The sequence below is a fragment of the Panthera onca genome, chromosome A1, assembly GCF_046562875.1.
Source record: "Panthera onca isolate mPanOnc1 chromosome A1, mPanOnc1 haplotype 2, whole genome shotgun sequence".
Lineage (NCBI taxonomy): Eukaryota > Metazoa > Chordata > Mammalia > Carnivora > Felidae > Panthera > Panthera onca.
In genome coordinates this window covers 159,369,491-159,397,046 of record NC_138339.1, presented here as the reverse complement: position 1 = coordinate 159,397,046, position 27,556 = coordinate 159,369,491, and the positions used below count along the sequence as shown (strand labels likewise).

Below are 27,556 nucleotides of genomic sequence, written 5' to 3'. Positions count from 1 at the left end.
CAGGTACCTACGAGATTTCAGGTGGGCTTCCTCCTAGTGTGGCCCCGAAACAGAGCTCAGCAAACATCATTTAGGTAGAAGCCAAAGACATATCCGTGCAAAATGCCACATATGCATCCAAGGTCCAACAGCAAACACAAAGACAACTGGGCCAACGGTGGGGATGCCAGGGGTACAGGAGGGTGGGATGTGAAACCCAATAAACATGACAAGTCTTTCATGGACGGACAACGGCGCCCCACGACTGAAGAGGGGCGTCTACTCGATCCTCCGCCAGCTTAGAGTTTTAAAAAACCCATTAACAATTTGAGAGGAAGAAAATCTTGAAATCACAGGAAAAAAATCACGTTAAAACGTAACAGCCACTCATGATTTATCCAAAGCATCTAAGCAAACTAGGACTCAAGGACCCTCTGTAATCTGATAAAGGTCCTGGGAGATCTCCTGGTGACATTGCAGTCAGGGGTGAAAGAAGAAAATGTGTCTTCCATGTTGGGGATGTGGCATGCATGCTCCTGGTTGACCCAGCTAACATCCTAAGTCAAAAGAGCCAAACATACCCTGTGGAAAGGAAGAAACAAAATGGTTTTCCCTATAAAAATGGGACCTACGTGGATCTAGAAACTACTAGGATAAAAAAGCAGACAAAAGAGCAAAATGAAATCGACAGCATCCCTACAGACCAGCCAAACCGCACACACGTAGTAAAGGCCTACAAGAGATGTGCAGAATGTTATGGGACAAGATGGTGTGACTTTACGGAGAAGCAGAGGAGAAGCCCAGAAAGCAGAGGGGCTCCAAGCTCACGGGCGGGCGGAAGCAATGAGGCTGATAGGCCCAGCCTACCGCTGCTGGAGAAGGAGCTCGGGTTGGTGAGGACATGTGTGAGGCCACCGTCCCGGCGCTGTCCACGGGACTCACTGCACCCACTCAGACACGCCCCCGCACGGGGCCACTAACTGCTGGGCATGAACCTCACTACCTTGTAGCTGCCCCCAGGGTGAGGACGCCAGGACCCGCAGCAGACACCAGGCTTACCATAAGGCTGCTTGTTCTCTTGCTTAATAACAAGAAAGCAAAACAAAAGATGGACGTGGGCTAATTCTTTTGTTTTTAAGAAAGATGTATTCGCTACTTAGGAGTGGTTAACTACTGTACGAGGTGACGGAATGCTCTTTCTTCACTCAGGGTGCGAGGAGGACTCTGTCAGCAGTATGCCCGCACGGCACGGCCGCGACCGTGTGTTCTGGGCCACCATCAGTCGGCAGCAGAGTCAGGTGGGGTTCAGGACCTTCCTTGGCAATGCAGAGGCGAGGATCATGTGTGTGCACACCCGCAGGATGATGCAGTATCAGAAAGCCTTACTTCTGACTAAGAGAGACACCAAAAATACACTGAATTTTCGTAACAGATTGCTTGAATCTATTCTAGATTGGGTTCCTTAAAAAACAAGACCTCTAGTGATTATTTTAAATCATTAAATTCAAAGTAAAACTAGGAGTGCCTAAGTGGCTCAGTCAGTTAAGCGTCCCACTCTGGCTCAGGTCATGATCTCACGGTTCATGGGTTCAAGCCCCGCATCGGGCTCCATGCTGACAGTTCAGAGCCTGGAGCCTGCTTCTGATTCTGTGTCTCCCTCTCTCTCTGCCCCACCCCTGCTCGTGCTCTGTCTCTCTCTCTCTCAAAAATAAATTTAAAAAGAAAAAAATTAAAAACATTTTAAAGTAAAACCATCAGCAAAGGGGCCATTTCAAAAATGGACATTAAGTCTTTAGCGTACTGACTTCTTCACTGAAGGAGACATAGGACCAACTCACATGTGAACTTTCCACGACCACGAGAAAGTATGTTACAGGTAAAACATTTTCTGCTTGGATTCTGCTCACGTCAGTGGGAATCTTCTGGAGGCAAGAGGTGTGACTGTTGCGTACGCGACTGTCCTGTGTGGCTGAAACCACACGCGGTCGGCCGCTGACTGCTCCTCACTCCCCACGTAGACTGAGGTCAGCGTGGGTGTAACCCTCAGGAGCTCACGCATTACACCTGCCCGAGCTCGATCTCTGTAACACACACAGAATGGCTCTGAACCATTCTGGACCTGACTTACACACAGGTCACTACCCGTCGCGCATCAGGCACCAACGCGATGGATGGTTTCCATCAATTATACCATTTACCCCCCACAGACCTATGTGAGAGAGACGAGCGTCACGCCCGCTTGACATGACAGCGCTGTGCCCACACAGCACACACGGATGCACATCCACAGACAGGTAGCACGCGTGCCGCCAAGCAGACAAGATGACTCCACGAGTGTCCGGGAGCTCAGCCGATAAAGACGAGGCTCACTAACAGTAACCAAGGCCAAAAGGCTCCAGGCACACAGTTCTTACGTCACTCATCACACCCAAAGTGCTTTCAGTTACTTCTGTGCCATCGTTTCAACCCGCTTACCCAAGCACGTGGGTAATCGACTCCCACCCAGGAGCACGTGAGCACTGTGGTACGCAGACGAGGGCGGTGTTCACCACAGTGTGGCACATTAACACCTGCTTTAGCAGCCATGCCCGGGAACACAGCTGCGCCCAGCGCGAGCCCCCAGAAGCACCGTGCTCCCCTCGGGGAGCTGCCGGCTTAGCCAGTCGTGGCCCTCCACGAGCCCAAAGTCACACATTTAGTGTCAAAAACGCGCCTGACATTTTGACTCTTACATCAGAATAGATTTCCCCAGATGTCCGAATAAAATCACGACTCCAGAAGGTTCGGCCACGTGAACAGCCACTTTTGGAACAGGGGCCCACAGGGAAGCGATGCTAACAACCAAGCCAGGGCCGCGGAACACAAGCAACACTTAGAGTTCATCTAGACAAATACTGTTTTCCGACTTGTACAGCCAGAGGCTCGCTCCGTGAGCGCACACAGGAAACACCACCGTTCCTAGAGAGCACGTGAAGGCACAGCCCCGTGCTCCGTACATCCTCACACCCTCTCCTGAATGTGGGCAGTTCCTACTGCTCGTGGTTCACTTGTGTCTTCTGAGCCCAAGAGCCCACAGGTGGGTGAGAGGACATGGGTGGGTGAGAGCCCACGGGTGGGTGAGAGCCCACGGGTGGGTGTGAACACACACTTTACCAGTTTCATACACATTTCAGAGCGTGTTCTTATTGTAACTCTGCCCAGAAACGGTCAACCTTGAACTCCAAGTGATTAGTTACCCCAATGTGGGCATCAGGCGATCTCTAAGATCTCCCTGGGACAGGAGCCCAACACGCAGGCCACACTACTGGTCTCCATGTAAAGAGCATGTCCATCTTACTCTGGAGTCGGCGTCCAGCAGACAGCGGGAGATGATGGTGTCCAGGAACACCTCGTGTGCGGCAATGATGTGGTCCAGGTCCTGGGCCTGCTGCACCTTGTTCCAAAGCTCATCCCAAGAACACTCAAGCACCTAGGAAACAACAACGTGAGACTCAGGACGGAGGTCGTGTCTTCCTGGTGTAGGGTCTTTGACGAAACTCACCACATAAGACATTGTGACTTATTTAAACCAAAGGGTGCTCAGGAAGTACCTCGAATGTGATGTAATACTGCATCTGGTGGATGAAATGGACCATCTCGGACGCCAGGATGTGGCAGTGGTGCAGCACCCCGGAGAACTCTGCAAGAGAGCCGCAGAGCTGGTGTCACACACACAACACACTCAAACAGCACACTTGCTCCCACCCGTTCATCTGCAATCACTTTCAAAAACAAACAATCGCTGGCTTTAACTCTTAGCCCCTTAAAACAGGGAGCAGTCTTTCCATGGTCAACCTCCGTGCCACTCAAGCTACACAAGGGTTTAGCTACCTAATCAACAGCATCACGTTACTTTATGTGACGTAAGGACCCGATAAGGAACAGCATGAAACAAAATAATTGCATCTGAAAATTCAGTAGACAAACTGCTTCACAAGTATGAATTCACGCTCAATGCCATGGCTTCTTTACAACACGTGTGCTGCTGTTGCGTGAGACCTCGGGACTCCCAGTAATCTGGAGACAAAAGTGACATTTCCTGAAGGGCCCAAATAGGACCTCATCACCTGAGAGACAGGTGAACTGGGAGGAGATGGGCCTGAGCCCAGACTCTGCTTCTGTCCTTTGCAAGATTATAAAGCCATCAAAAGGCTTTTAGGTCACCACAGAACAGCCGTTCTCTGCTCACACTTCCAATTTTTCATTCAAAGACTCCACCAGAGTACCAGAGCCACCACAATAGAGGGTTCAGTCGGAAATGAGACCATCAAAGGAATGGTTTAAGCACTTCCACCCCAAATGCCTTTAATTGCGTGGTTAAATAATCATCGCTGCACACAGTTATTCGAGAAACCATTCTTGTCCCTTTGTAAGACGGTAACGAGGAAGCGAAATAGGGACATGTGGAGAAACAGTGGTGATGCATACTTTAGAAAACAAACCTTTCTCCAGGTTAAGGGGTATGGGACACGTGGGGACTGTGCTGGCTGGCGGAGACAGCAGGCCCCCTCAGAAGACGAGCCTGAGCGACAAGCCCCCTGATGTCTTCCCTGCCGTCGGGAGCCTGCTGTCCGTGGCTGTGGTCAACAGTGTCATAAAGAACAGGTAACGTGAGCCCCGAATAAAGAATGTACTTCTCCTAATAAAACTCTCAGAGAGGGCTAAGATGTCCCAGCTCCCACTCCCAGCCCATTTACCTAAATTACTTTCAGTGTAAAAGAGTGTAATAAAAGGCTGTTGTAAGTACGACTCACCCGTGTCACGGGGGAAGCAAGCTTCTATTACAACTCCATCCTGGGCTTTGCCCCAGGGCTATAAGGACAGGGATGGTGCTCCCTCCCCCGCAAGGCCAGGCAGTCTCCCCTGGACAGATGTGTACTCAGAACACCCGCAGCATGCAGATGCTCCTTTACACAGCATACGTGACAGCAAACAGGTCTCACTGTGACACCCAAACCTCCGGGTCTTCCCTCCAGCACACCTGCGCTAGGTCCAAACACGCCACTTTGCACGGAGCCAAGTGAAAGCCGTCTGCTTGTCTTTCAGCCTCGTAAGAAGGCATCTCTGTGTCCTGACATTCCTTCCACAGAGAGTTTAACATCACTCATGGACTGCAGATTCCGTGCCTGTCCTGACAGACGTGCATGAAGACGGTAAGCAGGCCCCAGATGTGCTACAGGAGTACAGAAATCCGTGTGGCCCGTCTCATCACCTGCCCAAGTCAGTGTGCTACACGCAACGGGAAAATCTCAACTCAACAAACACGCGGGTGTCACTGCTCTCGTCTCTAGGTCTTGGGGCCCCCTAGGGTGCACTGGGGTCCCATCCACCATCAATCCAGCAGTCCTTGGATAATGTGTTGGCTTTTGTGTGCGCCTTAGATGACTTTGCTAACGCCTTCTACATGTTACATGTGAGTGCATAAACGAGGAACTCGGTCAGGTCTCACAGAGCTGACAACACGGTGCCCTGCCCACCATCGCTGACTCCACTTCATGACACGGAGTGACCTGGTGCACAATTTCTCCACCACCAATTAAACTACAAAAACCTCTCGTGTCTCGAGTCACGCTGGCGCCAACTTCAAATTCCCGGCTGTGGGCCTTGGCTGCTACCTGGAAATCCCGGGATCTCCGTGCCTTCCTGCCTTCCTCTGACACAGCGGCTTCCCGCCCGACACCTCTGCCCTGGAGCCCTCCCCCAGGAAGTTCCCTGCCACGGCACCCAGGGTCACCCCCACTCACACTGTCTACACCCTCATTTCTAGTTCAGATCTGTCTCAGGTTGCAAATCAATTCAAACCAGATGTATCACGTAGATTCTTATAAGCACCTCACATTAATATGCCTAAAACTGAAGCATTACCCCCAAAGGTACCCCCCAGCTCCAAACAGGGCCCAGTCACCCAGCCCTGTGCCCCAGAGCTCCGTCAAGTTCACACACGTCCCCCTGACCCCAGCTGCTGTGTCCACCAGGCATCCAGCACAGCCACCCTCCTCACAGCACCATCACCAACCTCCAACGTCGCCTCTGATGCTCATTTTCATCATTGACAACATAGTGGCTTTCAGAACCAAACAAGTCCGAGCACGTCCCACACCCGTGAAAAGACATTTAAAGCATACTTAAGGGGTGCCTGGGTGGCTCAGTTGGTTAAGCGTCCGACTTTGGCTCAAGTCATGATCTCGAGGTTCATGAGTTCAAGACCCACGTTGCACTCTGTGGTAACAGCTCAGAGCCTGGAGCCTGCCTCGGATTCTGTGTCTTCCTCTCTTCTCTCCCCTCCCCCATCTGTGCACACATGTGCGTGTGTGTGCTCTCTCTCTCCTAACATAAAAATAAGTAAATTAAAAAAAATAAATAAAACATAATTAAAATATAAATACTTGTGTTTTTATGATTGACCTACAAATAATCGCAAAAGCAAAGCAACATTTGCACCGAGGTCCAAAAAATACATAAACACAAGCATCTCCCAGTGAATGCATTTAAAAAAAAAGCAGGCAGTTTCCTGCACAAAATCTGGAATGAGGTGTCTCTCCTGTGGCTGATCACCCCTAACTCCTTGCTGCCCTCTACAGGTGCCTGAGGAACACAGAGTCTCATGAAACACCCTGCCCCAGGCTCCAGAAGGACTGGACGGCGTGCTGTGGGGGCATCTTCAGCGGGAGGCACCTTCGACAGCATGCAGGGTCGTTAAAAATTACACCAAATTTGTTTTTTTTAAAAGTACCCTAAAACAGTTTCTTCACAATTGCAAACCACCTCCTTCAACCTGCATTGATAACTGACACTACTATACTTAAAAGTGACTATCAAATTACCCATCTGATTAATTTCTCAAGGCTAAGGCTTCAAAGAACGTTGGGGAGAATCAGGATTTCTCCTGCCTCCTGTGTTCGGAATCTCTACTCACCACAAAGGGCCTCCTGCAAACGCCATCTACTATCACCACGTCACCAGGCAGGCGGCAGTGACACCTGAACAGGTATCCACCCCCACAGGGGGCAGCACTGGTAAGTGCATTACACAGACCTGGAAGTAAGCACCTGTCGACATCCCTCCCCCCATGAGGAAACTGAGGCAGGAGACAAGGAAGTCAGCTGTGGCCACAGCCTGGTGCTGAGGGACTGCGCACAAACCCGGGCAATGCTGCCCAGCAAATTTCCGGCATTGAGAGCTGTTAATAAATGTGTAATTATTGAGGAGTACCTACTCATCTGCGTATACAAAAATGATACACACAAAGAGAACCTCTAAGGAGAAAAATGCCTACTCGTTTTTTAAGTTATCATTTCTGCAGGTCTGGAACACTGTCGATCATCAGATGAACCATTACTGTATTAATCACCAAGAAAGAGAAACTACTGCCAATTAAATTGGCAGAATGCCACAGCAGTCCTGTGGTGACAGGTCTCCCCCAAGGACCCCACCCCCTCTCCCACCTCCACCACCTTCAATTTCATTTCTTACAAGGACCAAGAAGGAGATCATTTTAATACCACCCTCTGGGGAGGGAGGGACCTCCATTCACTCTCTTCCCTCAACACACAAAGGTTGAGAAGCATATAAGCTCATTTGGGCACCTGGGTGGCTCAGCCGGTTAAGCATCCAACTTCAGCTCAGGTCATGATCTCATGGTTCATGGGTTCAAGCCCTGCATCAGGCTCTGTGCTGACAACTCAGAGCCTGGAGCCTGCTTCAGATTCTGTGTCTCCCTCTCTCTCTGCCCCTCCCCTGTTCACTCTCTCTCTCTCTCTCTCTCTCTCTCTTTTGCAAAAATAAACATTAAAATTTTTTTTTTAATTACAAGCTCATTTGACTGTATTTATCTATTTCATTTTGTTAGATATTACTTGAAACACAAATGGAGTTGCCATTAATTGTGATACTTTTTACATTAATTGAATCCAACAACAACAAAAAATCTCCATACCACTAGAACCAAATCTTTAAATGATTTTGGGATCAACAATTGCCTTCTGTCCAGCTGAATGACAGATATATAAAAACAGGCATAAACATCTTGGTAGACACTATCAAGAACTCCTGTACTAAGCAAATCATTTTCTTTTTGTGTGGTTGGTTTTTTAAGTTTGTTTGTTTTTTTTTTTTTAAAGTAATCTTTACACCCAACACGGATGGGGCTTGAACCCACAACCCCGAGATCAAGAGTCACATGCTCCACTGGGCCAGCCAGGTGCCCCCTAAGCAAATCATTTTCAAGTGTAACTATTTACTCTAAAAAACTTACTTTAATAAATATTATTAAAGTATCTGGGATAACAATCAGTGATACTGTTCGCATGGACCAAGACAGCTCCACACACCACACATATATGCAAATCTCAAAGGTGCTCCCAGAAGCACTTTCTGTAATCTTCTATAGTTCTGCCTCAGATTTATGACCGGCAAGATGTTTCTAGATTTGTTGTGTTAACAAGACTAACTAGCTGGGTGATTTCTGCTCGTTAAGTTGACTGGACAGCAACAACTTTAAAATACTCCTTATAAATAAAAGTAAGAACATTACACCCCAACAGAGACATGAGCAAAAAACCAGTTTCCTAAAAGAAACACAATGACCAAGAAAGAAAGTGTTTAGTCATCAATAATTTAAAAAGCATTAAATTAATTAAAACAAACTTCCATCTTCCCCTCTCGAATTGACGATTTGTTTGAACACAACACCCAACAGCAGCCAGCTAACAGGAATGCACACAGCCGCCAGAGGACTGTGCCCCTCGAGATGCACCTCAACCTGGTGCCTGGCTCCTCAAGTCATGTGACCATACGCGCCCACAGCTGAACTATCAGGACCGCTATTCATGAATGTGAAGTAAACTAAAATCCATCCCTGCTAACCCAGCTGTTCCTTCCCTCAGTTACCTAAAGAAATAGCCAGAGGCATATAATACAAGCAAATGGCGTTATTTACGTTAGTGGGAAAAAGTACAACTAAAGGGAAGAAAGATCGAATGGTATATTCACACGAGGCAAATGTTGCTATTAAAAAGATTGTAGGAGAAGCTTCAGTGACAAGGAAAGGGTCAGTGAAGTAAGCTAACGCTAAGCTCTCCGAGATAGCACCGGTTATGTTAAAGTTATTGATTTTATAAAAGAGAAGGTCTATTTTTTCCCACACTACCTTCAAGTAGAAAACAAAGCTCGCTGATTATTCAATACAAGAGAACAGCAAATTCATACAGACACTGGTGAGGTGATATTCAAACCACGAGCTAATACTTAGAACTGTCACAGAGCTCAGACTTCCCAGGGCTAAAAATAACAGACGCTTATTCTGAAACAGGGTGACAAGAACAAAGCGTCTGCCCTGCCTGGAGAGGACCTGAGTCGGGCACAGAGAGGTGACACCTGGGCACACACACACGGCAGTGCCAGGCAGCCCCAGAGAAGGCACGCGGCCGGCAAAAGGGTCAACCCACCAGGGCGCACCCAACAGACTGTGTGAGTCACCCCGAGACACAGCACGAGGTCGTGACACCAGGGGACGAGAGACAGGTGCAGAGCCAGGACACAGGCAGGCCCTCTGAGTGACTGACGCCTCCTTCTGCCACCTTCACGAAGAGCCAGCCGGCGAGGCAGCGCACAGGTACTAGAAATAGCTGAAGGCAATAACTCCTGTCCACAACCATTATGGTATTGACAAGAAAACGTTCCCTCTCACGTCCTTCTCGGCTACATCAGAGGGTCCTTATTATCAACCTTCTATGAAGTGAGTCCGGAGGAAGCCAGGCCAGGAGCATAATCAGAACATCCTGATGCCCCTGGAAAAGGCCTGCTGTGTATACAGAAAGCAGGGACGCCCAGTAAAAACTGGCCACTCTGTCCACACAGTCGGGTACCCTCCAGGCCCCCGGCTTCCGGGGTGTCATTATCCTGGGACTTTGGGAGCTGCTCAAGGATCAGCCTTGATCTAGCAATCACGCAAAGGTTACACCTTTCTTCAGGCAACAGCTCCTTCTTCAATAATCACTTTCACCAAAGGGTTAAGAATCGCTCAGTGCTGTTTTTCCTTGGAGACACATTGTTGAAATACTTTCTCAAAGGTTTTGACCAAATGAATTTCAATACGAAAATTTCAAAATTATCGGTAACTACAGTTATTCAGTATTGGTAACATTAAAATAAACCCATCTAAATTTTACCACAGCTTTTAATTGTAAAATAATATAAAAAATTTTCATGTCACGGTTTATGAACCAGAATAAACATTAAAGTGATTCCCAAACAGACTTTAATCAAAACAATAAGTGAATTTTAAATGAGACAGTGGTTTGTTAAATAGCTTTCCTTCCTGTAAAATAAACAAATAAACATAGCTTTCCTTCCTTAAAAATTAAAAAAAAAAAAGTCCAGACATGAACAGCAGAGTGAGAACAAACGTAATTCTGAAAGAAATCTCGTGGTCTGAAAAAATCTAACTGGATTCAATTTTCTTTCTGATTTGCACCAAGTCAGGATGAGCAGTATCACAGATGAGCCTCCCACAGAAGCCCGCTCCAGAAGCACGGGGACGCGGGGCTGGCAGGGGAGCGGCCCCAACCTCCCCGGGCGGGTTTACCTGGCATGTTCCTCAGGAGCTTGGCATTGCACATGTGTCCCTTGCGGATGTCCGTGAGGATGTACTCCATCCGCTTTGCCCTCCAGAGGAAGTTAAACACCCTGAGGTAGTGGCTCATGCACTCTCGCGTGAACACCTGCGAAAAAAGGCACAGGACAGGCTGACAGCGCTCTGACCTACGGTGACCTAGGGACCCTCCTGTGACAACACAGCCTTCCTGACGCATCTTTTTTTTTTAAGGCAAAAGAAGCCAGAGAACACACAATCAACTCTAATAAATCCAAGCATTACATAGGCAACTAATATAACACGTTTTAGGAAAGTATCATCAAATACAACCACGGTGACGACCTGTGCGCTAAGTAGTACGTGGGGCAAACTCACAAGGATAGAAGCAGATATTTTGGTACCAATTTTACAAACTGAAAGACAGAGGCCTAAGGTCACAGAGCTAGTAAACAGTTTCTCGGGACTTTTAAATGCTGCCTAAACCCAGTCAAAATGTGGGCTCTTAACCCCAACGTCAACCATGTAGCAGTGTCCTCCGCCCCAACCACCCGGACGGACACATGAGGCTGCTACATCTCAAGCCAGGTGGGCCTAGGAGAGTCTCCTGTCTGTCAAGAGGCCTCCGGGTTATCTTAACACAGGTATTTACTGCCTGTGGAGCCACTTCACTGCAAACAGACGGACGGCGGTCTCATACCCTGGGAGGATGGACCTATGGGCAGGGGCTGCGCGAGCTTCCCTCCCACGGGGGCCACACTTAGCAAATAAGAACACAAGACACCTGGTTAAGAACGAATGTCAGATGAACCACAAAACATCGTCTAGGAAGTCTGTCCCGTGTGTACAGTAACAGGGTTTTCTGCAGACAGCGGCCAAACACATCTCGCACACCAACATGTGCACAACAGACGTGGGTACGTTTACTTTTCCCAGTCCCTCGAGCAAGGATGCATTTCCCTGAGTCTGCGGCCCTCTCCCTGCAGTACAGAGAACTGGAAACACCCCTCCCTGGGGCCTCAGCTCCCAGCAGCTCTGCGCTGTGCATCCAGGAGCCAGGCTGGGCCCTGCATCACTGGTTTCTCACCCTGGAGCCCAGCCTCATTCACGCCCCGGGGCCATTCCTCATATCACTCCCAGACTGCTCCACACTCTCCTCTGGCCCAGACCCCACCTGGCCCTCAAGGACAAAGGCCACACACCCTTCCCTGGCCTCACCAATGTCCCTCTTCTCCAGACAGGACATTTATCACTGGACCCCTACAATCTGAGCATTTAGCTGTAGACTGCTTTACCTTTGTCTTCTTATTTTTGTGTATTCTTGGCTCATGTGTTATAAGGACTATCTGTTTATTCTTCTGTATGCCTTTTGTGCCAGTATTCAGCAGTGCTCAGTACTGACTGATGACTGTATGTGTCTATACTGGACTGGCTAGGAACTGCTCTGAATGGACTCTGAGACCAGTTAGGACTGTTTTGGGGATTACGTACTTTGCTGTGCTGACCACACTATAGTTGTGTCTGCAACTATAGAAATAAGGGGTGACTGGATTAAATAATTTTACAAATCAACCACAGAAACCCTTGCTATACAAACGCTGCCTTGTAGAGATCCTTTCAGTGCTGGCCTCCCAGAGCGCATTTCACGTGACCCAATTTACAAACATAGTTTAATCAGGATTTGTTAGGAACAGGCACTGTTTCAGAGAGACACTCCTATATCCCACGGCATTTACATGGGGAGATAACCCACGTTTAGTTTTGCCGTGTGCATCGTCTTTTGGTTCACTGTCTGTGCACCAGGAAGTTTAGCAGAATACGAAATAAGCTTCTCATACGATATAAGCATACGTAATAAATACAAAATAAGCATCTCACCTAACACCCTGGAGACCAAGTCAATGGATTTTATCCTGCCCAAGATCCCAGTGAGAAGATCACAGATAACCTCTCCACATCCTCCTTCACAGAATTTACAAGAAGCTAAAATTATACTATATTATATAAGATGAAATTATGTGACTAATATATGTACTCACTATAATTAAATTATACACAAAACTGGCAATCTCAATTAACAAGAATAGAAAGGGAATGGAGATAATACTGTAAATTTAATAGGGAAGAAGCAGAAAATCCATTTTCTTCCAAAATTCGACTCTGGAAGTGTATTTTTAAATAAAAGATTCCATTTAGCTAAAAATATAACAACCTGGGACATCAGCAAACCCCAGAACTGGAATAGCAAAACCAGACGTGCAAGACCCCATCCCCCACATCCTGCGGCAGTCACAGGGCCCTGCGCCCACCCAGTGCGGCCTCCCAGGCACACCCTCCACCTGCTGGAATTGGCAGGTAAGTTAACACTTGTTAGCCATAGACAGAGATCCACCCCAAAGTTGTTTTTTAAATAAATCTAGGATATAAATGTCTCTTGACCCTCTCGATTAGAGCTTACAAAAAGCTAAAATTTAAAAAATATACTGCATAACCAATTGTTTATATACAAGGTGTGCAATGTTTAACTTTGTATGCTTCGTGAGTCTACACTATTGTGAAATAATTAACTGCATGTATGAGTACGTTCAATTTGTCTAACATTCGAGGCACTCACGTTCTAGGAAATAACAAACACAAGGGCCTCTACTCTGGCATCTGTGGCAAAATGATATGAACGTAGTCAGTATTAACAAAGCAGACAATACAAAAGTTTCTGATTTAAATAATAATGTACACAACAGGATATTTTAACAAGTACTGGAAACTAGGATATAAGTCAAAGAAGAAAAAACTAATTTGAATATGACAAAAAATCAAATTTAAGAGCAGTTATGCATTTAAAATACAGTAGCTCTGATCTGGTACAGCTTAAACACTAGGAATATGTGTGAAACACGCGCACCAGGAGCTTCCGGCTCACAGCAGACACAAGAGCCATATGTCCCAGGTACGGCTGCTGCCCCAAAGTGCGAGGCAGCCGCGCTGGTGCACCCTGGCAGGGCTGTGACTTACACCCGGAGATGTGGGAACGGCCATGGAGTCACACTCTGCAAGGACCGTCAAGGAGGATTTTCACAGCCAAACTACATTACTTCTTAACAAAATATTTTTCCCAATAACTAAAAGAAACGCATGTTCTCCTTCAGTATTTCAGATATCAAACGACTGACATCACTCCAAAGAATCGTCCTGGTCAAGGAGAACTGACTCCAAGCTGAAGAGAAAGTGGGCACTTAAGGCAGGGCATTTGGGCCGCAGACAGCACGCAGAGGAGCCAGCCTCTCAGTCTGGGAACTCCGGGAGGAACCGGTACTTTGCTCCAAGCAGCACCAGCACCATGGACAGCAGCACCAGCACCAAGGACAGCAGCAGCATGGGCTGCTCCTTGGGTCCCAGGGAACACTGAAGGTCAGACTTCATCTAAGTAGCGTAAGTGTGACCTCTACAATGCACGTCCTAGTCTCTCTCCGTCTGTTCTGAATTCGCTACTGTGGTCTAAGGATTATGGGGTCCAACGAGCACTCCATTTACTACATGACTGCTGAACCCTATCACGGAGCAAAGGGTATTTGTAGGAATTCATAAAATACTAGAGCATTTCAGCACTCGTTAATGATTATCTAAGCCACACAGAATTGTGGCTTAGGTATTCCTTCAGTGGGTCTGACCAGAGGTCAAGTGATGGCCTTCAGTAGAAGCTCTGAGAGAAGAGAGCTCATTCTGAAACAACAAAACAGCAAGCTGAAGGGCTGCAGCAACCATAAAAAAGCCCAGCATGGCCTTACCGTGGCAATTGGCCCATCGACGTGGTAGTCCAGGCTGAAAACGTCCCACCCGGTGTCACCTGGAGAGACCTGGGGACAGAAACAAACACTGCAGGCCTTCCCACCAGTGCTGCACTTAGTGCCAAAGAATCTCTCATCAAAGAAAAGGCAGTAAAATAAAGCCCAATTTTTGAAAAGCATTCAATACTTGTGAGTGTTAGCTATAGGAGAGCAGAGATCTGTTTGTCAACCCCTGTACCCTTGGCATTTAAACCATGGGCACAGAGGAGATGCTCTAAGGATACTGTGAAATGAATGGTGTGTTGTGGGGTTTTATTCAATGTTTATTTATTTTATTTTTATTTCTTTAAAGATTTTTTTTTAAATGTTTATTTTTGACAGAGAGACAAAGCATGAGTGGGGAAGGGGCAGACAGACAGAGAGGGAGACACAGAATCCGAAGCAGGCCCCAGGCTCTGAGCTGTCAGCACAGAGCCTGATGCAGGGCTCAAACCCACAAACTGTGAGATCGTGACATGAGCTGAGATTAAGAGTTGGTCGCTTAACAGACTGAGCCACCCAGGTGCTCTTATAATGTATTTTGAATAAATACCATAAAATCAGTCTAAAATTCGTCACCAGTTTATGACAAGAACTCACTGCCTCAGATGTCCTGAATCCCTTATAAGTCAACATTTAGGGGTGCCTACGTGGCTCAGTTGGTTAAGCATCTGACTTTGGCTCAGGTCATGATCTCACGGTTCGTGGGTTCGAGCCCCTCATCGAGCTCTGTGCTGACAGCTCGGAGCCTGGAGCCTGTTCAGATTCTGTGTCTCCCTCTCTCTCTGCCCCTCCCTCACTCGTGCTCTGATTCTCTCTCTGAAAAATGAATAAATATTAAAAAAAAAACAAGATTCAACATTTTAAAAAAGCCAACAAGCCCTACTAATGGTCCTTCATCATAGTTAAGCAAACAGTGTGTGATGTTTCTGACACTCATTCCCCTAAGAAAACTCACCATCTATCAAACTGAAACTAAATACATCTATTTTTGATGAATATTACTGTTACGTGCCATCCCTGTGCCTCCTGCAACATTACCATTAACAGGAGACAAGATTCACTCCACAACGTGCTACCGAGCGCCGGGCTGAGCGCTGCGTGTTCTCCGTCTGCGGCCCTGTGGGGACTTTGCACAGGGAGCAGACGGAGAAGCCCAGTGCAATTTAGAGATGTAGCCCTTGTTGAAGACCAACGAGCAGCACAGTGCAGGCTCAGGCCAGCCAGCCTTCCGGCAACGACTCCCACCCGGCAGGCTAGACAAGATGCACACCACACACCACACACCAGAACGCTGGCGAGAGTGCTGGCCCGGGGAGCTCACGGCCTGAGCAGAACCAGGGCCACAGTACCTCCAGCAGCCTCACATCCAGTCTCTTGAGGATCTCAGGGCTGTCAAACTGGGCGTTGGTGGCTCTGACGGCAGTTTCAAGAATTCCAGTCAAGTTGTGTTGATACAAAGTCGTAGCTGGACGGACAAGTTCTGGTCTTAACAGATTTTGTAAAAATAAAAGATGTTACTTGAATTCTTAAAGAGCTTTGCAAAAACTTAAAATTGTAGAAAGAGTTGAAATTATAAAAACTAAAAAGACAAACCACTACAACATAGAAACAAAAGTTTCACAAAACTAACTGTAAACAGGATTTCACCAAGTCTTTTGGGGAATAAAACATTTCTTTAAATCTCAAAAAAATTAATTTTGATTCTGCTTAAATTGAAAATACTTAACATATGCCATACACATTAACAAATCAAGTTTTCAACTTAAGTCTGGCCTACAGAAACGGGAACTACTGGAATTTTCTGCACAGACCCAATGGGTAGAGAGGTCTTTGTTAAATCAAAACAACTAGATACACAGACGTCATGATTCTAGAAGCTAAAAATTGCCGCGTTATCAGCAAACACTTCTCTGGGGTTACTCATGTCCAGGTTGCTAAACAGAAAGCTAACGTTACCGGGCAAGAACCGGCCAGGTTACCAACACAGCCTGACGGCGAGGGGAAGTGCAGGAAAGGGGCCACCCAGTGCAAACAAGCCGCTGTGTGTGAGCACTAGGTTGGAGTGCACCACCTGAGGGCCACAGCCAACACCCCGTGTGACACACAGGACCAGTCGGTACAAGAGCAAATCCTAGGAGTTCCCATCAAAAGGAGAAAAGGGGTTTCTTTCCTTTTTTTCTTTTCTTTGTGTCTATGTGAGAAAATGGATGCTAGCTGAACCTGCTGTGGTCACCATTTCACAACACATGGAATCAAGCCATCGTGCTGTACACCTTACACTCACACAGTGATCTAGGTCAACTATTGCTCAATACACTGGGGGAAAAGCCTGCCCATCACCCCCAGGCGTGCACATAAGCTGTGCGGCTCCAGGTCTTCGTGGCAGCAAAACGTGGGGCAGAGACCGATGAAGAGGGACCATGACATCATCACTCAGAGAAGTCGGAGGCTAGCTGGAGACTAGGGACATCCCCCACTTTAAAGCCACAAACTTCAAACATGTCTTCAAGAAACAAATCTTCTGATTACGAGATGCTCTAAATATCAAAAACGCGCATAAGGCAAACACGTTAAATCAGCCACACGACCTGGTCCGTAGCATGACAGGCACCCCTGCGTTTGGCCTCACCTGTAAACCGCGAGAGCTGCCTTGCCCACCTTGACCTGCACAGCTGCACCCTGGGCCAGCTCCCCCCACATGCTCACGGGAACCCCCATTTAGGCCAATGGCATCTCCCCTCCAAACACTCCTGCCCGCCCATGCTTCCGGCAGGCGCTAGGCTGGAGACCAGGACTGAGCTCACCAGAGGCCCCTTCCCTGCTCAGGGTCCAGACGGGACACTTCCACAAGTACGTGTGCTCAGTTCACAATTCACCAACCCCTTCTCAAGCTGACGACACAGTCACCCACCCAGCACAAGCACGTAGAAGGTCACTGACAGCTATGTGTGCCCTTTCATGCAGAAGATGGGCTCTGGGGCAGAGGAGGGACCGCAGGGGCCTGTGTCTGGACCAGGGGCCTCATTAGAAACACACGTTCCTGGCCCCACCTCCGAGGGACCAAGCCCCTCTGTGGGCAGGCCCAGGGTTCACCTCAGCCAGCACCCTCGGCAACTCCGAGGCACAGTGACATCTCAGGACCAGGCCACCAAAACCACCCCTTGATCACACAGGTAAGACTGGAAGGCCACACACTCTTTCAAGTGTTCCAAAGGGAACATCAAAAAGTGCCAATCTCCATTTCTCAGTGCCTGAGTGGACATCACCCGCGCTCTGGCTAGGAGCCTGGCTGCACCCGAGGTCGGTGTGTCTAGAGCCCGGACAGACACCCTGCTGAGGGGCTGGAAGAGTCTCCACAGAGGCCAGGGAGGGACCCACATCTAATTCTGGGACAAAAGGTGCCATGAAAAATGTCACAGAACAAAATGAAAAGAGTAGTAATTTTGTTTTATAGTTTTTTTTCCCCCAAGGAACAATTTAAAATTCATAATAAGGAAAAAGTTGTTTGAAATACACAATTTTTGAACTTGTTTGAAACTGGCACTAAGTGTGATCACACTGCACACACCTCGGACATGGGACTGTCAGTGCCAGGGTGTCCACAAGGCCCACAGGCTTGTGAGAAAGGTACAGAATATGAGAAAACAAACAGACTTCAATGTGACAATCTTGGTTTCATCAAAAAATTTTTCAAAAAAATTTCAGATTTCATCTTACCGATATGTTCTCTAAGAACTCAGCCAATTTCCCCTAATGGCATTTATTCTTTAAAACAAGAACTGTTAAGACTCCTCATGTTGCAATCTACTGTGTATTTAAAAGATCCAAAGAGTGTTCTTACTTGAGCAAGTCCATTAAGTGCCTGATGAAGTCCCCTTGGCCAAGGAGCAGGTAGCGCCTCACAGCCTGCATGTGGTCCAGCAAGCTGTACTTTTTGTTAAGAACGTCCAACAGGTACTTGCTGGTCTCAAAGTAAGCAGCATCAATTTTCCCCCGAAACGCATTCTCCAAATCTGTGAACAAATCTGCAGCTGTAGGGAACAAAACGAGAGCATATACGTACATAACTTGTATTTCAATAAAGATAAAACTACCAGCTCCACGCACAAACGTCACCGCCTACACCCACAAAGAGCCCTGGCAACAGACCCAATGGGCCGGGCGCGCAGGAAGGCGAATGAGCCCGAGCCCAAGAAACCCAAGAAACCCAAGAAACCAAAAAGGCCGCCATCTGCTGGACGCACAGTGGACGCCCGAGCTCTGACCTATGAGAGGCCCCAACAACAGTCCATCCTGTCCTAGACCTGAAGGTCAAGTCACTTTCAACAACACAACTAACTCAACACCTCACGGAGACACTGAGGTGAAGAAGGCAGCACAGGGAGGGTCAGTGTTGAACTGCCCGCACGGTCTCAAGAATGAACAAGAAGGTGCCCACAGTGAGCAAGCTCTGGGAACTGGTGGCCTCAGGGTGAAACACAAGAAATGACACACGTTGGCGAGGATGCGAAGAAAAGGGACCCTCGTGCACTGCTGGTGGGAATGCAAACTGGTGCAGCCACTGTGGAAATCAGTGTGGAGGCTCCTCAAAAAGTTAGAAGCAGAACCACCATATGATCAAGCAACTGTACTTGGTATTTCCGCAAAGAAAATGCAAACACTAATTCAAAAAGATACCCGCACCCCCACGCTCACCGCACGTTATTTATGATACACAAGATACGGGAGCAGCCCGAGTGTCCGTCGACGACTGAACGGTCGAGAGGTGGTGTGCACACACAGTGGGCTATCATTTACCTGGAGAAAGGTTATTCTGCTATTGTGGCAACATGGGCGGACCTGGGAGGGTTACGCTAAGTGAAAGAAGGCAGACACAGATACCGTACGGTATCACTTATGTGTGGACTCTAAAGTAGTCAAAGTCAGAGAAGCAGGGAGTAGACTGGTGGTTGCAGGGCCGGAGGGGAGGAGAAAGCAGTGAAAGGGTACAAAGTCTGGGTTCTGTAAGCTAGAGTTGCCGGGACGACCATGGAGCGCAGTGCCTGTGGCTAACTCCACGGTATCACATATTTACAGCATGTTATCTATACTCGTTTACCACTCTCTATGTTTGATTATTTAGTATTTCATTTCCTTGTACATTTTCATCTTCATACCTAGAGTTTAAGTTCACGAAAGGCACAGTCATTCTCATGAAGAGTAAGTCATGTCATGTCGCCTGTAGCTGACACCGCAAACGGAGTCAGAACGACAACATGAACAGCAAACAGCCAGGAGGGAAAGCTGCACACATCAAGTCGGCCGCACACAAAACACTGTGGAATTACTTCGGTGGGGTGGGCAACAGATGGGAAAAATGGAAGCGAGGGCAGCAGCGAACAAGGGGACCATAGGACATCTCACACAGGCAGTCATTTCACCCAGCACTTCCCCTGCTAACTTCTGAATAAGCCTCTTTGTGTTACATGTGGCCACCAGTAGAAACATTTTTCCTTTATTTTCTGATTTTGGCATAACTGTCGCTAGATCGTTTTCTTTTTAAAGTAATACAAATTCTAAGAGAGTAAAACAGCTCCACCTAATCCAGTACTTACTGGTGAACTCCACGTAAAAAGAGAAATTCAAACTTTACATAGTAATGTTTTACACACATCACACTAAGTGTGAAGGTATTTCAGATGACAATTCAGAAACTGTCAGTCCTACCGGACGGAAAACACTTCAAGCGACAGCTCTATCGCACCCCCACCACCACCACCACCACCGCCACCACCGCCACCGTACCATCCTGGGGGGAGTCGGCAGACTTGGTCACAGCTATCATCTTTGTAGTGGGTGTCTGGTCATGACAAACCTGGTGCAGGAAATTTATTGATTTTCCGATCAAAAGGACCTAAAAAGGAAAAATATCCTCCAGTTACCATGATGTAAAAATGATTAATCATTCAACTACTATAAATATTCATAAGCAACAAATCTACTATTAATTAAAAATTAAGTAATGGAGGGGCACCTGGGTGGCTCAGCTGGTTAAGCTTTTGGCCCAGGTCACGACCTCATGGTTTCATGAGTTCGAACCCATGTCGGGCTCTGCGCTGATTAGGACTCTCTTTCTCTCTCTCTCTCTCTCCCCACCTCCCCCGCTCATGCTGTGTCTGTCGTTTCAAAACAAATAAACTTAAAAAAAATTTTTTTAATTGTTTTTTAATTAAGTAGCAAGGACATCTGGGATAGCATCAAGGGAACTGTAGGAACTGAGAAGACTTATTAACAAACACACATTAATCAGTGTATTCAATCAATACATACTTCTGATCCTAAGATGCGATAGAAGAGTTTTGTCACCTGCTGCCCACATGCAGAATTATGACAGCAGAGCCCCAGTCCCCCCCGGCCTCACCTTCCTGGACTGGTCCATCGTAATAAAGGAGGGGATCATCGATCTCCGTAGAGTGTACTTGTCCTGCCACAGCCGGTCCGTCTTGACGGCTGGATCCGAGGCTACGAAAAACTGAAAGCAGAGGCACGGCCAGGTCAGAAGATGACGCTTACAGCAAACCGCTCGCTGACAGCCACACCGAGGAAGTCACCCTGAAGGAAAGCTCTCCAGAGACGGGAGACTTACCTTCAGAGTAAAACCGTCTTCAAAAGCATTTTGAGCACTGGGTGTTGTATGGAAACCAATTTGACAATAAATTCCATATTAAAAAAAAAAAAAAAAGCATTTTGGATACATCCCTCTGTAAATGGAATCACAGACGTCCCAGACTTTTTAAACCGAGTCTAACAATGCAGGCCTTTTCTCGAGGATTCATGATCTTCACTCTGATCACAATCATCACCTCTGCTGTAGCCTCTGCTGTGCTCTGGCTGGGAGGGCTGCCTCATCTACCATAGTGAAAACCTGCGGGTGTCCAGAGGTGTGGTGCGGCGGTCCCTGTGCTCAGCTGTCCCCTCCTGCCCACGTGCAGCCCTCTGCAGGTTCTCCCTTGCGGAGCCCCCGGTCTAGAACACAGAGGTGCCAGAGCTAATGGACCCTGCTCACGGACTGCTGGCTGCAGGCTGACCTGGGCGTGTGGGTGGCCAGCACCTGCCTGCCTGGCGGCACTGCAGGAAGTGCCTTCCCAAGAACCACCCTGCACAGAAGCTTCTCCCCTGTCCACTGTGCTCCTCACTTTTGCTGATCCCACTGCCCAACCTGACCCTGATGTGAGAAAGGGCACGAGGCCACTCTCATGTTTCAGTCCCATGTCCTTTAAGGTTTTTTTTTGAATTTTTTTAAGTTTATTTTTGAGAAAGAGACAGAGCATGGGATGGGGGAGGGGCAGAGAGAGAAGGGGAGACAAAGAATCCCAAGCAGGCTCTGTACTGACAGGATAGAGCCCAACGCAGGGCTTGAACCCACACACTGCAAGATCATGACCTGAGCTGAAGCTGGATGCTTAACTGACCAAGTCCCCAGGTGCCCCTCAGCCCTATGTCCTAAATACGTTTGGGCTTTTATCTCTATAAACTCAATTTCTAGTAGAACTGCCAAGTCAAAGCAATTTTTAATTTTTAGAGACATGTCACACTCCCCTTCCCAACCAAACAGGCACGTCCACGGACACTCCCACAAGGAGGATGGCCCCTGTTCTGCATCCTCACTTGTGTTAGACTGTGCTAGTCAGCTGGTGAAGCTGTGGCCACCTGTACTGTTACCATCCTGACACAGGAAGTGGGGCCTGTTTCCGCGATGCTGATGGCCGTTTGCTTTTATTCTCCCGTAAACTGTCTTTTCATCTCCTCAACTGTCTACTGACGCTGTCCTTTTCTCATCAACATATGAAAATTCTGTTATATTAGGGAAAATGACCATCTGTGGATGAAGTATTTGGCACCGTTTACAGTATGTTCCATGTTTTCGCTTTGTTCCACTTCTGTTGTGTAGGTGGATGTCTTCCTTTATGGAAGAAGACTTTCTTGTCTTCCTACGATCTTCCCGCTCCTAGATTACGGACAATTTTCTCTTACTATTCCTGACATGTTACTTTTATTACTTACATTTTTTCATCCGTCTAGAATTTACCTTGGATATGATGTCGGGGCTAGTGTTTCCTTCTGGAGCATCCTCCCTCTACTGGCTGAGCTAGCACCTTTTATTTAATATGCTATCCTTTTCTCTGAGCTAAAATGCCTCATCAGAAGCTGTCATGATAATTGTATCGATAGATCAGAAAAGGGGAAAGGCGACTAGGTCAAGAGATGGACGAGGTATGTGGTAACATCTTTACTTCCCAGCCTCCAACGGTGACCAGTGGCTTTGTGTTTTATCATCATGAACATGGACTTAAGTGCATCTATGTTTCAGTCCATTAGAGTTATCACCCTCACTGGCACTCCACCACGTTTTCCATTCTGGGATGATGGGAGCCCCTTCAAGCTGGCTGCTGAGTCCTGTAGACTCGACCTGAGGTGTCTTCCTTGCTTCTGGTGTGGAAGATGTGCCAGGCTCATCTTACTCCTTTCTCCTCTAGACCTAGAATCAGCCACTCCTCCAGGGAGGAGAGAAATGGCCCTCAGTACTTAGTAGTATCTTAACACGGAAGCCAGACGGTTTGAGACGCAGCACTGGCCACGTTAAACGTGACAACCTGGCTCCCCCGTGGAACCGTAAGATCCACTTAAGTCGTAACACACTTCTCTAGTGATTCTTACACAAGTTCTAAATCACCAACAGGTGAACAATGCACAACCCAGACTAAGGAAAGTGTGTCCACAGAAACAAAATAGATTTAAAGAATTTTAAAAATATTTTTCGTAATTATATGCCAATGCAAAGTTGATGGTTTCCAGGCAAAACATAAAAAACAAAGAGAGAAAGAGAAAACTTGAAATGAGAAATGTAAAATGCTATCGCTATGGCACAGAACCTACTCAACTTTAAAATAAGATATCATTCTTGGGGTGCCTGGATGGCTCAGTTGGTTCAGCGTCTGACTCTCAATTGAAATCGAGTCAGTTAGTGAGTTCGAGCCCCACTGAGAACATGGAGCCTGCTTGGGATTCTCTCTCTCTCTCTTCCTCTCTCTCTCTGCACCTTCTCCACTCACACACGCGTGTGCTCTCTCTCGTTCTCTCTCTCAAAATAAAAACTTAAAAAAAAAAGGTATCATTCTACGTTATTCTAGACCACAGAAAAATATACAGAACATTTATTTTATGGATCTAGTATAACACTAGCAAAACCTGACAAAAATAATACCAAAATTAGAAACTATAGGCTAATTCCATTTGTAAACATAGATGAAAAAATACAAATAAAATACCATCGTTGCATTACTGGAATAAGGTACTTTTGGTCAGGGCACACCATACTCCCAATACACTTCAAAAAAAAATTTTTTTAAGTTTATTTTTGAGAGAGAGAGACAGCGAGAGCAATCGAGCACATGCACGAGAATGGGGATGAACAGAGACAGAGGGAGACAGAATCCGAAGCAGGCTCCAGGCGCCAAGCTGTCGGCACAAGCCCGACGCGGGGCTCAAACTCACAGACCGCGAGATCATGACCTGAGCCGAAGTCGGATGCTTAACCAACTGAGCCACAGGCGCCCCTGAATACACTCCCAAAGATAAGAGAATGTATAACAAAGTATAAAATAGTATCAGGTAGTCATTAAAAATAAAGTTCATTCTTAATTATTACAAACTCTTCTGGGAATTTGATGAAAAGTACAGATCTTCTTTCCACAAAATAACACTATTATGTGCTATTCAGGAGTTTCAGAGATCATGCTTTATGAAGCCCTGGGTAGAGAAGAATAAAATTTAACAGCACAAAATTTTCATTACTAAATAACCCCCACTGTATTGGTGAAGCAGGAATGCAAAGTAGTGTGTTTTAGAAATACAGTGAATGAAGGTTGAAATTTAATTATTTCAAATTAAAACAAAAGTAAAAGTTTACAAAATACTACGCATGTACCATATCTGATAGACACATTGAAAAATACACAAGAATATACTATAAAAAATATACACAAAAATATTGGCAGGTTATCTGTTCATGACAGGATTACTAATAAATTTTCTCCTCTGTTTATATGCTCAAAATTTTTTAATTATTCAAACATTTTTAAATCAGAAAAAATATCATTCAAAAGAATTGAGTAATTAAGACCAATGAGAGAACATATGATACCAGCAAAGAAAACTGTGCAGTAACATCACCTTCTCATAGCAACCAACAAAAAAAGATTTGTTTTCTGTTCACAGAAATCTACTCCTGAGGGTAAATATTTAAGAGAACAAAATTCTTAATGATGCTGAGGCCTTATTCCATCCCTCTTAAGTCAGGGCTAGATGACAGCCATATATAAGGAGGGACCTGAATAAATGCCAACATGTTTATAACCATGTGGATGAGACCAAGTTTCTTATCTTTACGTACAAACTAGTATTTACTGATCTTTGTATTTTTAGATTTGATTTCTATCCCCCAATTTTAAACACATAACTAATGACTGCTTTGAGGGATAACAGGTCCCACAATCCTGAAGCGATTATCACGTTAAGAGATACTTAAATCACCCAACAGAAACTTGAAAACTGTCACGAGCCCACCAGGAGTCATGCAAAAGGTCGCCCAATCACCGCGCTAGGACCGCCCCATAGCCCCCCACTCAGCAGAGAGGGGCTGGTGTAAATTCTGCTGTTACCAGTTATTCACTTAAACGGAAGAGCTAGTCCCACAAACAACGCACTAATTCGTCCTGACAGATGGAGTGCAGCCGGCTTTGTATCAGTATGTAAGACGATTTAATTTAAAAGATAAAAAGCTCGGACAATTCAGTCATCTTTAGAAATTAGGAAAGCATCACTTCATCTGAGGGCAGAGTAGGGTGCAATCACTCTCCCGGCAAACACTGAGAGGAGTAGGTCCATCCTGGCATTTAATTAAGCCTCTGAAAAACATATAGTTACAGAGGAAAAAAACCAAGGTCAGAACATAATTGCTTGTATTTCACTGATGCATTTTCCACTCAAGGTTCTTTACTTTTCACCATGTGTCAAACACAGAAAGAACGGAGAAAAAAATATAACATAATTGTACCATGATTTCTCATTAACTGTTGGACAAATGCCAAGGCCTCCCTACTAAAAACAGAAATGAAGAGGGTAATTTTCTTAGCAAGCAACGTAGCTTCTAAGAAACAGCCATTATTATACAAAGACCCCAACCCCAAGTGGCAATAGGCAGGCAGCCCCCCAGAGCCCCTGCGCACCCCCCCCGAGCCCCTGTGCCCCCCCAGAACCTCTGTGCCCCCCAGAGCCCCTGTGGCCCCCCCAGAACCTCTGCGCCCCCCCCAAAGCCCCTGTGGCCCCCCTAGAGCCCCTGTGGTCCCCTCCACCCCCCGCCCCTGCGGCCCACCACACCCAGGAAGCCATACGGGCTCCGCACAGGGAACCAGAAAGGTCTCGCACACGGTAGGCAGGAAAATCCCAGCACGTCAGGGGTGAGGCTGGAAGTGACAAAATGCTAACATGATCTTACATGGTACACTTTTAAATTCAGTAATTCTTAGCAAAAATATACAAGAAACAGAACAAGAGAGCTGAAGGCACCCACAGATATTCCCAACAGCAGTCACCACATTATCTCCAGTTCCACTGACCTTCCAGTTCAAGGACATAGATTTTTAGAGCATTTTTAGAGCATTTAAAAAAAATTTTTTTTTCAAATTTACTCATTTTTTTGAGACACAGAACAGAGTGTGAGCAGGGGAGGGGCAGAGAGAGAAGGAGACAGAATCCAAAGCAGTCTCCAGGCTCTGGGCTGTCAGCATAGAGCCTGATGTGGAGCTCGAACTCACTGACCGCGAGATCATGACCTGAGCCAAAGTCGGGCACTCAACCGACCGAGCCACCCAGGAGCCCTGAGTGTTTTTACAGCATTTAAGTAAACATGTGAAGTCTGGAAATTTTCGGATTCTGAAAGCAAGAAAGCTTACATTTACCTTTTCCTTCCGTGTTTGCTCCCAGATGAAGTCCCTCACCCTTTGAAAAGAATTTTCCAAAAGGCAAAAAATAAAAACAAAGTAGATTAACGTTGAACTACTGGAATAATTTGTTCACCTCAATCACTCAGGGCAGAAAACCCATGGGAACTACTGAAACATGAAAACCCCATGTTTTCATTTGTACTAATTTGTAACCAAATAAAACTACAAACTTCCCCCAAGTGTTGAAAGTAATCACTTACAAAATCTGTAAATTTTTCAAGTGCTCCAACATTTGTCTACCTTTCCATTTCATAACAGAACACAAAACACAAAACACAGTTCCTGCTGGTTGGGCCAAAGGGTCCTATCTTTTTAGAACAATTCACAATAAAATCCCAACTGGTAGGCCCAGAGGCAGTCTTGAATGATTCCATACCAGAGACAGCCAAGCTCAGAGGCTACCTGGGCCTCTAACTCATTCTTGGGTTGCAAATCAGCCAAGCCCAGAGGTAGCTAAGGCAGGACACTGACCACTGCCCAGCAGCAGGAGAGACAGACAAGCCTTTCCAGGGAAAACCTCAGAAAACGTGGAAGGAGCTTCCGGGAAGGACAAACTCGAGCTCTGAATAGCCATCAACAGACAGTAGGACCCCCTGCAATCAGTCAGAGCCTAATGCAGGACAGTCACTGAGCAGTGGACAGCTGGGTCAGAGAGAGAAGGGCCAAGAGCAGGGAAGGTTCTGATCCCACCCCTGACTGGCATCCCCACCCGTCCCGAGGCAGGAGAACTGGAGCTTCAAGTACAAGCTCACACCTACGTTGACTCTACAGAAAACTAGTTCCTGTCCACATTCTTGGGGCCAGGTCACGACTTTTCTTGTAGGTTTTGTTCTAACTGGAGGTTTCCTGACCTGGGGTCCACGGGCCCAGAAGGCAGAAGGGTCTGTAAACGTGGAAGGGAAGGGAATTACACTTTATTGGCACTAACTTCTATCTGAAATTTAACTCTTCCTTCCATCACAAATGCAAACAACAAGCCACAGTACCTGTGACTTTGTCACCAAAAGAAATCACATATTCTCACATGACCTGTTCAAGTGGGTGCACAGATCCAAAACGGCCACTAACCCTTCTTA

At 46.7% G+C, this 27,556-nt stretch overlaps 1 protein-coding gene across 5 annotated transcripts in view; it reads right to left on the bottom strand.

Annotated features, from left to right (window-relative positions):
• Nucleotides 1–27,556, bottom strand: part of TUBGCP3 (tubulin gamma complex component 3) — a 75,060-nt gene that overhangs the window by 11,372 nt on the left and 36,132 nt on the right. For all 5 annotated transcript variants that reach the window (XM_078452931.2, XM_060636664.3, XM_060636666.3 and 2 more), the window contains 8 exons: nt 20,837–20,947; nt 20,221–20,329; nt 18,278–18,467; nt 15,786–15,921; nt 14,395–14,463; nt 10,604–10,739; nt 3,570–3,658; nt 3,317–3,448 (listed from right to left, as the gene is read on the bottom strand). In XM_078452931.2, the coding sequence (XP_078309057.1) occupies nt 3,317–3,448; nt 3,570–3,658; nt 10,604–10,739; nt 14,395–14,463; nt 15,786–15,921; nt 18,278–18,467; nt 20,221–20,329; nt 20,837–20,947 (972 nt within the window). The remainder of the gene's footprint in view (nt 1–3,316; nt 3,449–3,569; nt 3,659–10,603; nt 10,740–14,394; nt 14,464–15,785; nt 15,922–18,277; nt 18,468–20,220; nt 20,330–20,836; nt 20,948–27,556) is intronic.